Raw genomic sequence first — 16,531 nt, forward strand, 5'->3', positions numbered from 1 at the left:
GCTTCTCTATCTGACCCAACAGAGTGGTAGTGAGAGAAATGCAGTCTTGCTCTCTAGAAATGCAGTACGTGGATTGGTAGACTTATACACAAGAGCAGAGTTACCTGTGATACAGGATGTCGTAGTCAAATAATTGTATGAAATCGTTCTAAGTTAATAAATACCGACTGTAATAGTTTTCTATACGATTGCGATTGTTATGCCACGGCGTACAAGGGTTAACTACGCAATCTCATAGGACAAAAAGTAAATACACTTACATTCACTCCTACATTTGTAAATAGTCCACTTTTAATAAAGTTTACAATTCACATGCTTTTATTATTAATATAAAGAACTTAGAGATTTATTACATAAAGGTAAACCTACATTAAAGATATTTAGGGTTCAGGTCACAAGAAAGGTATTGTGTTTGTCTTATATTAATCCATAATTCACCAGCAGGAATCTGGTATCATCGGCTAAGCGATCGCACATTGTGATCGCTAGTTATGAGATTAATACTCAAAATCTGTTGCACCAAATATGTTAATAGGTTAGTTTCAAACTGGATTTTAGTGGTTCCATACACAGCTATTGGAATGAGCTACCCCACCCTTGGAAAAGTATCGTTTGAACTGACTTATGACCTGCATTGTACTGGACTATCTTGAACCCTGAACTAATGAAGAATGATTTTAGTGTTATCATTGTGTACAGTGTGACATCATTACTGTTTTCTTTCAACTCAAACTGTAAATAAACTGGGCACTGAGCACAGTAACATTCTCTCACTACACAGACTTCAGGATGGATGAGCTGTTTCTGGATCCAGTACGCACACGTATGTATTGGTTATACTCTGTTATATTTTGCTAATAAATCTCTTTGGGACCACATTGATGGCATCGAACAATCTTTATTGGTGGCTATAGTTATGGACATTAGAAAAAGTTAGCTGAAATGTCAGCTCTTTTACCTGTGTCAGATAGCATAGACCATTGTCCTAAAAAACGTGAGGTATAGCTTCAGCTGTCTGTCTGGAGTGAGGAGGTAACGCTTCACATTTCAGCAGAGCTGCAGATGAATATCATGGTCTTATTAAACATAATGTATATCTTATTTTTTTCTAAACAACACCGATAAATACTTTGTGGATTTATATTGGCATCTCTCCAAAACAACAAAAAGAAACATTCTACACACAGGTTATCATAATATGATCTGCATTTGAAAATGATAGCACAAACTAGCAAAACAAAAATGCATTATCTTGAATGAAATCCATAAAATGTAGAAAAATAGAAAAACAAGGCATGCCATTAAGACAATGAACCGCATTCATGAGAGTATCACAGAGTCTATTGAGGCCAGGATGGATATGTTTTGTAGTGTAGGGTGTTATTGTCTGAAAGAGGGAACTATCCTCTGTAAAATGAGTTTTCATATTTGGGATGGGGGGGATCTGGGCATTACAGCACCCTCCCCCATCCCTGGGCTGCTTATTGTTTTCTGTAGTGTAGGGTGCTATTGTCTGGTGATCACCAAACAATAATTACTAAGGGCCCCAATCTTTTGAAAGAGGACACTCCTTTCTTTCATATAAGTGTACCCCTATGCTTATTGAAGCAAGGATGGGGAAGATTGTTGGGGAGATGATTTCTGTAGTGTAGGGTGTTATTTTCTGGTTATCATGAAAGATGGAAATGCCTGGATATGGGGAGATCAGGTATATTAATGCCCTTACCCCATTCACTGCCTACATATCTTTCTATAGCGACTGCAGGGACGGAGCGCCGGTGCAGTCAATGACATCATTGCACACCGTACGTTGATGTCATCATTGCACACCATACGTTGATCTCATCATTGCACACCGTACGTTGATGTCATCATTGCACACCGTACGTTGATGTCATCATTGCACACCGTACGTTGATCTCATCATTGCACACCGTACGTTGATGTCATCATTGCACACCGTACGTTGATGTCATCATTGCACACCGTACGTTGATCTCATCATTGCACACCGTACGTTGATGTCATCATTGCACACCGTACGTTGATCTCATCATTGCACACCGTACGTTGATGTCATCATTGCACACCGTACGTTGATGTCATCATTGCACACCGTACGTTGATGTCATCATTCCCCGCCCCTTCTCTTGACCCCCACTATCAGAAAATGCTGATGTGGGCCTCGTCGTTTGCACTTTAGGGCTATAAGAAGGATGAGTCAACTCGTCCTTAGCACTGAAGGTGTCTGTCTCAATGGCAAGTCGTGATCTCATTACTACTGTATGTTATCAAAATCTACAGCTTCAGCTTTAGCTTTAGAAAAAAGCTCTCTGCAATTGTTATATATGTGTAGTCCTGGGTAAAGAATGCTTGGCGTAGTAACTTGACATCATCGGGGCAAGCCACACGCATCACGGGGAAGAATGCTTAGAAAAGCAGAACTGTATCCTCTGTGGGTTAAATACTGCCCTCACTGCCGGCACATGGCAGCCACATGGGCTGCCACAACAATAGTTAAGCTACTGGTAAAGTACCATAAATGAAAGTGCAAAATATGCGTCACCATGTTGGCACTGTGGATTTCATCGCTCTTTCACAGAGCTGGCATCATGGGCTCAATTCCAGCCTTATCTATGTGGCCTTTGTATGTTCTCCTGTTGCTTCCGTTTCATCCTGTTCTCCAAACACATACTGGTAATTTAAGTGCTAGGTAGATAAGAACGCTCCGTGCTGAGGGCAGGCTGGGCGAACTTGCTTTGTTTTATACCAACATGAAAAAATTAGATTTTGTTTTGTGGGGCAAGATTATTTAAATGAGGCTTAAAGGACAAAGAAGATTCATTTAGAGAGTGTTCTTTATTTAGCAAGGGGCCACAAAGCATCCTTCTCCCCTGTGAAAGGACTTACATCATCAGCTATTTACATAGCACCACTAATTCCGCAGCACAGTACAGAGAACTCACATCAGTCCCTGCCTCATTGGAGCTTACAGTCTAATTTCCTAACACACACACATACACACACACACACACACACACACACACACACACACTAGGGTCAATTTGATAGCAGCAAATTAACCTACCAGTATGTTTTTGGAGAGTGGAAGGAAACCGGAGCACCCGGAGGAAACCCACGTAAACATGGGGAGAACATACAAACTCCACACAGATAATGGCTAAGGTTGGGAAATGACTGATGACCCATGTGCTGTGAGGCAGAAGTGCTAACCACTAAGCCACCGTGCTGCCCATAATACACATCCATGGAAATAGTGGAAAATAAGTATCTGTGTAAACTTTTAATATGATGCCTTTTGCACCGTCCAGGTGGGATTTATATAGCAAATCACATTGAGCAGTATTATAAGAGTAAAACACCAAACTACTAAAAGAGGTTGGACCTATAGTGGTAGTAGGGTGGACTCCTAAGTGACAATTTCACACATTCCCTCATTAACATTCGGGCCCACATGCCCTCATAAGTAGTTTATAAGGGGCAGTTCCCAGATTGGAATAGGTGCAAAGTTGACAAAATTTTTGGGCAGAATGAAAATCTCTGCGCTCTTTTTGCAACTTTGTCAATGACCTGAAGGGCCTTCTCCTGGTATTCATATAACAAATTATCTATTAAGCAATTGTAATTTTTATGCTGTGTTCATCTTGCGCTGGAATGTAAGATCAGTTGAAGCTTAGAGAAAATATTTGTTTTAGTTCTTTCTAAGATAATGTCAAACAATGAATAATTGGTACTAAATTATAAATGGTATTTTAAATCCATCTATTTTGTTTCCCATTTCACCAAACCAATAGGCTCATGCTTCAATATTTGAATATAATGAGTTTAGATGTGAGAATTTTTAATAATCAAACTAAACGGATCACTGCACATCAGGCAGGCTATGTCCAGACCTTCCGCTGTGCAGATACAGTTGGTTATAATAGGGGAGCTGTTTATAAGTAAGCTGCAAGATTTAAACTTGTCATTTACTCTTGAGACACATTGTTTTGGAACAGGTTAATGTGTTTTTCTAGGCGCTGAGCACCTACTGCAGTGAAGGACAACCTAATACTCTTTAAGGACCACATCGAAAGGGCTTAATCTCTGAATAAAATCTGGGGGCTGCAGGTTAAGCAGCGTACAGCCAATAATAACAGCTTGGGCCTCAAGGAATAAAGCAGAGAAAAGGATTGACAGGGCATAAAGCAGGGAGGAGCTGGGGGCCACAGGTGAAGGCTCAGAGGGCCCCAAGTGACCTTAGGGCCACCTGTTGCCCATCACGGGTCTACTGTGTTCAGCAGTATCCATTATAAGTGATTTAAGTGGGTGAAGCTAAACCAACCTGAACCAATTAGTTAATATATGTGTGGAATGTACCTGAAACAGCATTGATACATCCATCTTATTTATATATTCTTGGTAAAGTTCCGTTTGGAAGTTGTGTAGTGATTTTTGACAGGTGGGTTTTAAGACATAAGACAAAATAGCTATTAACGGATAGACAGCCCAGAGCTAGGCGACAGGCACTGTAGGGCCTCAGAGGATTAATTGGATAGGGATCAGGTTGGTTAGTTAGGAAGGGGGTTCATTTATTGTGATAGGGAGCAAAAGAAGGATCTGCTCAGCCTAATGCAGTTGATCGGTAGCCAAAGGATGTTCCGGCTCTGCGGCTGGGCCCTCAATAGGGCACAGGTCCAGGTACTTTGTACCCGCTCCCCCTAACTCTCTTGACATTATGTGTGGTAAAGACTCTGCACGCCTCACTGTATTGCACACAGTCTAGCTTGCTTTATACGCTCACTGTATTGCACACAGTCTAGCTTGCTTTATACGCTCACTGTATTGCACACAGTCTAGCTTGCTTTATACGCTCACGGTATTGCACACAGTCTAGCTTGCTTTATATGCTCACTGTATTGCACACAGTCTAGCTTGCTTTATTGCACTTTAACAATAAAGGACAGTAACTATCAGAAACCCCAAGCGGTGGTAAGTGGTATTGCAAGTGCTTGAATAAAAATCAGCTGAGTTGTGTGCATGACAAGGTGTGTACAGGCATGAGGTCTGCACTTCAGCCTTCACCAGATTGCACCATTTGCTAAAAGCAAGGCTGCTCAGGAATGTTCCTTGTTCCTTCCGTTTAAACTGTCTAGATGCAAATGCAGCAACTTCTGCTACTCCATTGGTCATTGTGGTCATAATTGCAGGAGGAAGCTCAGCGTGACACCAATCGCCCGCACTTCCTCTTGTAGTTATCGCCTTAATAGTGTGGTGAAGGCAAAGTGATCAGAGGAGGTATTCTCTCTCTCTCATATACTTTCTTTGCTAATTCTGTCAGTCACTGAGCTGATAATGTAATGACTGCAGGAAGACGTACACATGATTGGTACCACACTGCGCTCGCTCCCTCCTGCCATCAATGAGTGTGGTGATTGTCTGACAGTGGCTGGTGGTCTGGAGACTATCACCCCCACAGCTGCACTGCCTGAGACAAGATTTTCAACTCACCTCATGGGAGGAACAGCCCTTGTTCCTGCTGATTCCATTCCTGCCAACCTGACTCCTTTTCACAGTGAGATAATACTCCTACACACTTGTTTTCCTACTGCAATTAACTCAGCTGGGTTAATTATCTGGAGTTGAAGGCATTTTAACATCAGTTAACAAATTCAACTCCAGGTTATTGCAATTGGAAATTTAGCGTGAAAAGCAGAAGCAGAGTATTATCTCATTATATCACTCTGCTGTAGTGCCACAAACTCTGCCTAGCAAGGGGAGGACTGTTTGGCTTGTAGGTGGACAACATGAAATCTTCTTCCATCTTTCAAGATCAATTCTTTTGTATGGGCCTCGGTTTCAAAAAGCCATGTTGCCCCTGCGTGAGAGGGGTGCTGCAAATTTCAAATGTGAGGATGTATTCAGATGTGGCAGGAGGACACGTCCCAGCTCAATTCTAAATTGCAGTATTAAAATAAAGCTGACCAGTATTTGTGTGCTGCATGCAAAAGCAAAAATATTTTTCCTGTATTCCAAAAAAATTAAATAAATTGCATTTGTATACCACACATCGCAACATGGCTGTCCAAGTTTAGTTGGAATTGCTTCTAACTCTAAATCATACCTACTTAATGGTTTTATGATCCAAGGAGCAAGCTTGGGGGGTAATCGGCGCGGGCAGTTCAATGATGTTCAATGAAAGATTTACATTATTGTGCAGTGGAAGCTGGAGCTGAAGGTGCGAAATGCGTCATAAAGGCTCCGCCCCTGCTCTCTCTTGGGAGTTTACGAAGACTCCCTGACAATCATAAGTCTCCCTGACGTTCTAGGAGAGCAGGTAAGTATACTTTAAATGAAGCCCTTTGCATTTGCTTTGTTTAATGTATTCGGTTCGTTAGAAAATTTCCGATTGGACAATCGGGACAAACTCGATCACGCCTCTGATCCACCCTAATCACACTCTCATCCATTAGCGCCATGCCCATATCCAGTAAAGCTTTATGTTTTTGGGGTTTACTACCCAGATTTACTTGAAATGCTCCTGCGTGCATCATGGGCATAACTCAATAAGCAGGGTGCTTGATGAGCTCCCTATTGTGTGAAACTGCAAGTCATGTGACTCCCCCGAATGCCCTGCATGCAGGAGAGCAATAGAGGCTTCATTATTAGATGTACTAAACTGCGGGTTTGAAAAGTGGAGGTGTTGCCTATAGCAACCAATCACATTCTAGTTATCATTTATCTAGTGCATTATACAAAATGACAACTAGAATCTGATTGGTTGCTATAGGCAACATCTCCACTTTTTCAAACCCGCAGTTTAGTAAATATACCCCTATGAGTGCTCATGTTACACCGGACAAGTGACAAGACATCTACAATCAAGCAAAATTATCATTCAATGGTCCGTCTAATTTTTCCAGGATAAGCTCAACCTATTCAGTTAATGTAACCAAACTTTGTCATAGATATATAGTTTTGCATTTTTTCTACATTTAAAGTTAATGGTTGAAGTTAGTATACTATATAAAATGCTTAAGGTTAGTATCTCTCCAGCTACAAGCATACCCTGTCAGTGACCAGTGGCTAGCAGGGGATACAATGCTTAAGCCTTTGTAGAGGGACTACTAGGGCAATGCTCAGACGTTATTACCTCTACTATAGAAAATTCTAATCCTATGTTCCCAATGAGTTCTACCTTGTCTTTACCACTCCATCAAACAATTTCATTTCTACACACTGAAGCACATCAAGGGCCTGAGTCAGTAAGGAGAGCTAGGCAATTAAATAGTACATCTGATCATGGACAAACCATGTTACAATGCATGGGGTGCAAATTAGTTTATTATTTTGCACATATAGAAAATACTGTTTTGTTTTTTTGTCATGTAACACACAAATACATGATAACTTTATTATTACACTGAAATGTAAAGTTGATCTAGGAAATGCCCTACCCCAACATAAATCTGTTCCCACATTTTAATTTTACCTCCCCCTCCAATGCAACATGGTTTTCCCCAGGTGCAAAGTCACTCCTTTTTTTTGCTTTGCTCTCCTTAATGACTCAGGCTCAAAGTGCTAATAAAGTTGCCATTAAAAGAATGCATGTACTAAAATTAATAGTGTTCTTTTTTTAAACACAACGCAGGTACAGTAGATGTAACAATTCACCCATATAAAGTCTCTGTGCATATCCTCAACGAAATATTTCCAGATGCAGATACTGGTCCACCGAGAAGACCCGCTGTTCTATAAATACTAATTAGGATTTTGCACATGACTCCACTGAAATACCTCAGGTGAAGTGTGGTCAGTAGTTATGTCTAACACATTATCTCATTTCATAGCACTAATGTCCCCAACGCAATAATGGGCTTGCTGAATAGTGAAGAGTTATAGATTTGCTATCCCCACAAGGAGAATTTGCAAACTTCATCATTTAATAGGTCAGCTGCCCCTAAAGCAACTTGCTTCTTTTATTTTTGTATTTGGGAAGAGTTTGCAAACTTAGCCCTCTGCCTGTCAGACTGTCTCGGTTGCATGGTCTGATTACAGGAGAAAGACTGGATAGAAACCCCCTCTCCACACCCCTCGTTACCCACTTTAATCAATCAAAAACTTTATTGCAAAAGCTGACAAAACGGCAAACTTGTGCTCATTCAGCTTTGAAAGAGTAGGACTGGCTGTCAGTTTCCCACAAGACTATGGGCTAGATTTACTAAGCTGCGGGTTTGAAAAAGTGGGGATGTTGCCTATAGCAACCGATCAGATTCTAGCTTTCATTTATTTAGTACTTTCTACAAAATGACAGCTAGAATCTAATTGGTTGCTATAGGCAACATCCCCCCTTTTTCAAACCCGCAGCTTAGTAAATCTAGCCCTATGACTCAACTTTTCGATCTTTATTTTATAAAATGTGCTTTTTCTTTATAATAATAAAATCATACTTACCAACTTTACAATGTTGGTATGCGGAAGCCTGCGGGAGAGGTGGGCGTCATGGGGGGCAGGCCTCCAAAATCCGCGTCATTTTGGACACGCCCCCCATGACGGCATGACGCAGACGCATCATTTGACATTGGGGGCGGGGCCAAACGCCGCGATTCACCAGTAATCGCGGTGTTTGTGACCTAATTCTGCCCACTTCACTAGGAAGAGTTGGAGAGTATGAATAAAATATAGGTGTGGGATCTATTATCTGTAATGCTCGGAACCTTGGGATTTTCCTTAATTTACTCTTAACTTTAAGCCAAAAACATACGGAAACGCATTTAAAAATAACCCTTGTATTTGCCCCTGGCATTTCCCTCATTAAATTATTTAGCAGTGCTCCTCACGGAGTAACTGTAGATCTTGTCTGTGTATGACAAAATCACCAAACAGCCGAAATAATTTACTTTTTCTTTTCTAGCAATCTGAACTTAAAAAATAATATAGGTGTCTGGATAAGACATGTCACACCTGTATATTGTACTTGCCCACTTTTTTTATTGTTTCCTCCGTTAGATCCTGGAGCAGACATTAGGCACAACTGCAGAGTGGGGCGGAGCGCCGTAAATCGGTTTATTTTGGCCCCCACCCAGTGAGGCAAGGCCGTGACTGCCGTCATTTCACCCGGAATTTGCAATGAATCGCGTCATGAAGGTCCCATCTCGTGCATTTTACTGAGAAGTTGGCGGGTGTGGGAGAATTGCCTAGTCTCCTGGGAGTCAGGGAGACCTACCCACAGTTCTGGGAGAGTTACAAAGTATGCTGTATTTCTGTACTATTTCAGGAGTTACTATTTTTATTACATAATGCAAACTAAAATATAACTTACTATTTGGTGTACACGTATGTATAAATATTTACTTTTAGCTACAATAAAGGGTAAAACATAGGTTTTTTAGCCTAATATTTGTGTGTAGTATTTGTTGTTATTGGTAAGCATTATCACATAGGGAATTATGGGACATTGTTGTGTTAAATCGTGCAGCATTTCCCAAATTGTAAGTGCCTCTGGGATCTAGCACAGTTTTTCTCACTAAAGAGAAGAGTAGCTTTCTATCACTCAAGGGACCAAACGGAGAGATGCTGCTGTATGATCAAACATGGAGAGATATCTGGTATGAGGACAGTAAAGCTAATTTATCAACATTACATTCAGGTGCAAACCTTGCAATAACCCATAGCAACCAATCAGACACTTGCCTTCATTATCTTCTTTTCTCTAGACAGACGAGATTTGAGACATAAATAGCTGTGTCAGTGGATAAAATAATAAAGCATATAAAATTGAATTCCTGTACATAAAATAACATAGCTCAGGACAACACATAAACAAATGGATGCGCAGGACAATGCTAACCAAGGATTCAGAAAGAGAAGCCTGTGGATATACAAGTCTGGAGACACATAAACTTCCCCGTCTCCAGAATGTATTCTATACTTGGAGTTGTATCAGTGAAAATCATATCTGATAATACTTATGACTGGTACTTCTAAAATTGTACATTTAGCGTTTGTGACAAAACAAGTTTAATAACATCTTAACCAGCCTGTCCCTCGTTTCTCACAATATGTGGATTATAGCATATACTTTGTATAGCCCTTGCTTTTGTTCCCCAGCTCCACAGAGTACAACTGCAGTGTCTAATTACATGTGAAAAAGTGGAAATTGTAGCTCATTGTAAATATGTATATTGTTTATTGTATCTTGCTGATATTGCATGGAAGCTGTTATTCAATGTCCTTAATGTGAAGCCAGGTGGGTTATGGGTGGGAACCAGGTTGCAAGACACTGATGTGGGGGAAGGCTAATTAGTATCCATTGTTCTCACAAGACTACTCCAGACATTTGGTCTACAATCTAGAAGGGGAGTTTCTGTGGAAGTACAGCTCATCTCCACTCTCCTCTCCAACCCCTAGTCCAGGACTCAACAATGTTTAACAAGGAGAGACCCAAGGGTTTGCACAGGGAAGGGAAAACACTGTGGAAATTTAATCCTAGATATAAGGAGGGGAGGTGATGTTTTTGTTTACAATAAATGTACTGTTGTACCTTTCTAACTGAATTAGACTAATAAGAACCTTAGAAGGTACTGGGTAGGCTTCCCTGGCCTAGGAAGGCACCCGTGGGTGACCAGCCAGCGTGAAGCGTTCATGGCCCATAACATTATTTACAAGAGCTTGCCATTTTTTGAAGTCAGGGGAATCAGCAGCAAGCCATGTACGGGCTATTATGACTTTGGCTAGTGTCAGGAGAATAAATATATATTTGTAAATAATTTTTATTCAGGGTATCCTCTAATGAGACACCAAACAGACAAATCAGAGGGGTAAGGGGGAGGGGGGCACCTGGTACAGTATCACAAATACATCTCCAGACATCTGCCCAAAACCGCTGAACTTCCAGACAGTCCCACAAAAGGTGCCAGAAGTCTCCGTCATGAGAACCACATTTGAGACAGTTTTCGTCTTGTCTACCACCCATTTTGAACAGAGAAACTGGAGTAAGATAAACATTGTGAAATACAAATAAGTGAATCTGTTGGAAGCAAATTCAGGAGGTGGCATCCCGAAGGCTTTTAAGTGCCTGAGTCCAGTCTGCATCACAGAGCAGACCCAGGTTAGTTTCCCAGTAAATTTTGGAAGAGTAGTCCATTGGGGTCAATCTGCATGTCCTGACTCCAGACACACGGCAATTGCAGTCCCAGTGCTAGTTTCTGGCCCCAGGCAGTTGGTAATATTGACAAAATGCACAATAAAATTCTCATCTTTTGAAGGTTAGATGCAATCCTTACCATCCATTCTTGCTCTATAGGTTTTATACACTCATATTTATTGAGGCTGAATATTTAAAATGCAAAAAGGAAGTTATAATCAAATTTAGCAAACTTGTCATGATGGAGAGTGCTCCAAGATCTACAGGGATACATGACATGCTTAGATGCACCGTTTCAGTAGCAAAGAATAACTGGAAGCTATTTTAAAATATAGCCGACTACTCTATGTGTATGGTGTGTATTTGTGTTACCGACTGAGAGTCTTCATATAAGTGGAGCAATGTTTGAATGCCGCAGGATAGCTGAACATCATTGATACTATAAAGTATCCCTTCATAGTAGCCGTGTGTTAATTTGTCAAGGAACATTGTCACAAAATAATGTCCCATTTCCAGGGTTAGCAGTGGATGCAGCTGATATGGGGCTTTGCAGCTCCCCCGTTAAAGCCGCATGCAGGACAAGTAGAGCTGCACACAATGTCTCACCTCCTCTGGCCTTATTAAAGCTGTGGCTGCTATTTAAAGCAATAAGAATCCTGGGATAGTTCGGAGGAGGCGATAAATTCTCTGCTTCATGTACATGGGCACCATTGCAAAATTATGCTATTGGTCCCACAAATGTCTAATTACGCCCCTGTCCAAGGAATGGAATGTTTCTAGTAGCATGGCATTGGCTTTATTGCATTGGCCTCCGAGGCCAGCAGATTCCAATCCAACTGAGTATCTCTGGGATTACATGGAAGAAGCTTTTCAGACTAGAGATCCATCCTAAAGTGCAATAAATGTAGGAAATTGGGGTCAATATCAGCCAGGATCCCTGTGCCGCACGTTCCATACCTAGTTTAGACCATGCCGCAACGCTAAGGCTATACTAAGGGTCAACTAGAAGCAAGCTCTTATGGTAAAGGTACGTAATAAAGTGGTCTCTCATTCTTTATCTAGTAATAATTATTTACAATGATAACTGTAATTTATAAGAATTATAATTAGGATTATGTAAAACGTTGATAATTATGAGGAGTGAAGTAATAGGCTGAACGAGCCTAAACTCTAAACATATGGGCTGACAGGGAGTTAAATATTGAGAAAGGGGTTAACGATGATGATGCAGGTTTGGCCAATGAGGACACAGGGAGGAGCAGAGATTGTAGCTATATCCACTTCCTGTGGGCGGCCCAATCTCTTGTTCCTGCATCATTTGCCACCCTCCCGCCCGACTGGGAGATTCGGTTTACAGGTTTGATCGTGTCGGTAGGAGAGCAGGCAGTCAGCCGTTAATGAGCAGATGGTGTTACTAGTATGGCTGTGGTCATTGCCCCCTCCGAAAAATCATGACTCATGGTCCTCCTGATTGAAGGACCCCTTGGAAGGCTTTGAGCGGGCGCCAATGTCGAGTCCAGGAGTTAGCCCAAATTTAACTCCAGGTCAATCGTAAAGCAGTTTACTCCTGGGACCAGTGGGCAAGGGTATGACCTCCCACTGTTTGGCTTTGCGTTTTGCCTGCTGACTGCTATGCTCTCGCCGCCAAACTTTAGGTCAGGATTAAAATTAAAATAAAATAAATGAACAAGTTTATTTTTGCCAACTTATAAAGTTGTCGTGTGATAAGTTGATTGTTGTCAATGGTTTAAGTCCATGGTTAAAGACATATGGTATATATAGTTTATTGATGTATATGGTAATCACCATCTTTTAATTAGTTAGCACATAAAAGAGAAACAATGGTCTACTTTGTGAACAAACAATAATGATGACCCACACATAAATAGTCTAGAATTAAATAAAAAGACTATATCAAAGGGAGGTAGCAGCTGTTATGGAACTTGAAAATGCAGCAAACCTGTCCCAGCTTGCTGCAACTAGTAGTTCTACCACAGCTGGAAAGCAAAATATTGCTTAAGACTGCTTTTGATGGAGCAAATTGTACAACTATTTCAGGACTAACCAGTTTAATAATATTGCGCTTGTGGCATAATGGGATTCAGTAATTCAGGCAGCACCTACTTAATCAAATATGTTTGAAAAAAAAAGGGCTTTCAATAAAAGTTTTCATTTTAAGCAAAAGTGTCTGCTTCAGGCATCCAAATAAGAGTTTCTAATTTAAATGTATATAATAACATTCTAGGAATTTGACAGATGGGAAGCTACGTGATTACGCAGGCGAGAAAAATACTGGAGTACAAAAACACAATTTCTGGAAAATGCAGTTCTATTCCGATCAAACACCAGATATGTTTTACCCATAAACTACTCTAGACAAAGCTTGATTCATAACTGCGTACTCGCGGTTTGCAAAATAGATTGCCTCTGAAGTTAACTGGAATATATTGTGCTGTAATGAAACATTAACACCTTGGCATCTAGGGAGCACAATGCCATTTTTAAGAGGATGCTTTAAAATGTTTTGTTGTCCAGCAGAATTTATGTCCCAATTTACTGCTATCCTGCATTAGTAGAGCAGCGATAAACAGAATTACTAGGCACTCCTCCAGGAGGAGTGACCACACCTCATAATGGCGTGGTCACACCTCTGCTGTGTTGTGGACACTCCCCCTTCTATATGTGTCCTGCCTCAACGTTGACAGGCACTAAGAGGAACATTCTAGAAAAGTCGAGTAAGCACAAAATGGAGCTAAACTATTCTTAAATGGTGTTAAATGAACTCCATGTTCTATAAAAGATAATTGTAGTTTTATTTCCAATCCACAAACATTTTCTTTGAGGTGTCTCAACGTGTCCCATTTTCTTTAAAACCACAGGGCTGGCAAGGCTGCTCAAGTCACTTCATGATGAATGCATGCGTATGGCACCCTCAGATCAGACCAGCTTGCTGTTTTCTAAACAATGGTCCCATATGGGGCCAGATAAATTTGCAAAGGGTGCTGCTTAGACTGATATGTCAGGTAAGTTTCACGATCAGTACACTTTTAACCACTGAGCCACCATTTTTTTAATAAGGCATTTCAAAAATGCGCTCTCTATATTATCAAAATGGAATTTGGGTCAACACTGGCTTTAGAGCAAAGGTCAAGTTACAAATAGCATGACATATACTTGAAAGGGTATCATAAGAAACAATTGGAAAATAATTGCATCAAATGAGACTGGCACTAACTTTAACTGTCCATACCACCTATAAACAGCATCAGCAGCAATTATGTGGGACCCCAATCATGCTTCAGTAATGCTACTAGTTTCTAGTATATTGATAGACTGAATAAAAATGGTTCCGCCCACAAAATGGCTGCCTCCGCTGTACAGTTTTTAAAAAAATTGGTATAAAATAGTGTGACTGTATTCATCAGAACAAGCCCTAGTATCACCATGTCTCTTCACAACAGTGAAACAGATGTTATATTGAAATTGGGGAGGAACGTCTTACCATTTTGGTCGACTTGTAGACTTCACCACAGGGGACATTCCATCTCTGTAAAGGCTTTTAGTTTTGCTGAAGTTGACGATGTTAAAAATGACTCTCTGGAAAAAAGAAGATAGAAACTAATGAATACCACATTAGTAGCATTTGTACAATCATTATGGTTATTTATGTTATTAAAGTACCTTGGTATTTTAGTATAATAGATACACAACAGCCTTAGCAAGGAAACAGCCACATGTGAAGCAATATATATGTATATTGTTAAATAGCTTTGGATAGCATTGTTCAATGAACAATGAATGGACTGCAATCAGCATGTGAGGTGATTACCTTGTTTGTCATCATCATCTGCGTCTATTTCTATAGTGGGTGGGGTGAATCTGCAACCAGCCAATCAGAAATACCCAACTAGTGTTTTGCCCATTATCTAAGTCGTATAATTGGATGAACAAAAGTATATTGGTTAATATTGTTTTATCGTGCGATTGCACTCAGTATGCCACGCTACACGTGGCATAGCGCTATCACGCGGTAAAATGCGCACGCACGCTAAGATTTAGTTATTTATATATTTCATATTTATAATGATTCCAATCCACAGTGATTTATGAGCAGATAGTATTTAGTTTATTATTAGTTTATATATTATGATTATATATACACTTTAGTGTTATTTAAGGTTCAGGTTATAGGAAATGTGTCATGTCTGGTATCATTTTAATCCCCTGTTCATCAGCAGTTGTCCGGTTCTTTTGCAGAAGAGATCGCACATTGCATACTCTAGTTAGTGATGTTAGGGAATAAAACACTTAAAGTGATACCGACTATAAAATGCTAATGGACTAGTTGTAACTGGTTTCTGGGCGGGAGAATCATCTGCAATGTTGACCCTCAGCCTTGGAGGGGGTTGTTTGAACTAGCCTTTGACCTGTTTACACTGGACCCACCTGAAGTCTGGACCTATAGAAGCAAGCCACGTCATCTGCATTGTTCTCTCTGTAACGCTGAGTGTATATAATATAGCTGTGCACCTACTGGCTTCAGTCATTCTCTGATCACAGTATTCTGGAGTGAAATACTGTCCACTGGTACCCGTGGGAGCGGAGCTAGCGCAAGCGAACGCAGCGGTATGTTTTTATCTTTTGGTATTGGCTGTACTGTATTATAATCATGTATTGAATTGTTAAATTATTGCACCTGCTAAAATAAATAACTTTGTGCTTTGGAAACACAATACAATCGTTTATGCAATGCTTTTTTGAAAATGATAGAATTACTTTAATACCATTGTCATGATTAGTATTGTCTTCATTGGTATTTACACCAGGGTTCGAGCACTGAATAAAATGATACGACTTCTGTCAGGCGCATATTGAATTTCTGTTGACAATGGTGAATTGTAGATTACTGCCACAATCATTGCACCTAGCACTGTAATATCACTGTAAATACCCTTCCCCGCACTAGAACTGTATTCTGAAAAAGAAACCAAACCATAAAACTGCCACAGGGGATCATAGAAGCTCCTGCAAATGGCATTTCTGTGGTCACAATAACAAAACCAAAATACAGACATATTTCTTGAGCAAATATTCGCTTTACAAGAGATATTATTTAAAGATAGAATTATACTTTAAATGGACTCTGCTATAATAGGACAACATCTGCAGAACAGGTGCTCAGCATGCTGCGAAAAAGCATTAAGGCGGTATGCATCATCAGATTTGCCCACAACTGACTTTCTCTGCTGTGTTTTCACATCAGGCTAAATTTAGTCCAGTAATTGCTTTTTTGGATGAGCCATAAAATGCTCAAGGAAGAAACAAGAATCCTGAACATTCCTTTTATCACTAAGTCCAAATGTCAGAAAAGGAAATTTAAACTTC

At 40.4% G+C, this 16,531-nt stretch overlaps 1 protein-coding gene across 2 annotated transcripts in view; it reads right to left on the reverse strand.

The window, feature by feature from the left end:
• The window catches only part of LOC142099006 (cytosolic carboxypeptidase 6-like), a 1,251,957-nt gene that overhangs the window by 754,001 nt on the left and 481,425 nt on the right, over nucleotides 1–16,531 (reverse strand). For both annotated transcript variants that reach the window (XM_075182041.1, XM_075182040.1), the window contains one exon: nucleotides 14,649–14,743. In XM_075182041.1, coding sequence (XP_075038142.1) covers nucleotides 14,649–14,743 — 95 coding nt within the window. The remainder of the gene's footprint in view (nucleotides 1–14,648; nucleotides 14,744–16,531) is intronic.

This window comes from Mixophyes fleayi, chromosome 8 (assembly GCF_038048845.1).
Source record: "Mixophyes fleayi isolate aMixFle1 chromosome 8, aMixFle1.hap1, whole genome shotgun sequence".
NCBI lineage: Eukaryota > Metazoa > Chordata > Amphibia > Anura > Limnodynastidae > Mixophyes > Mixophyes fleayi.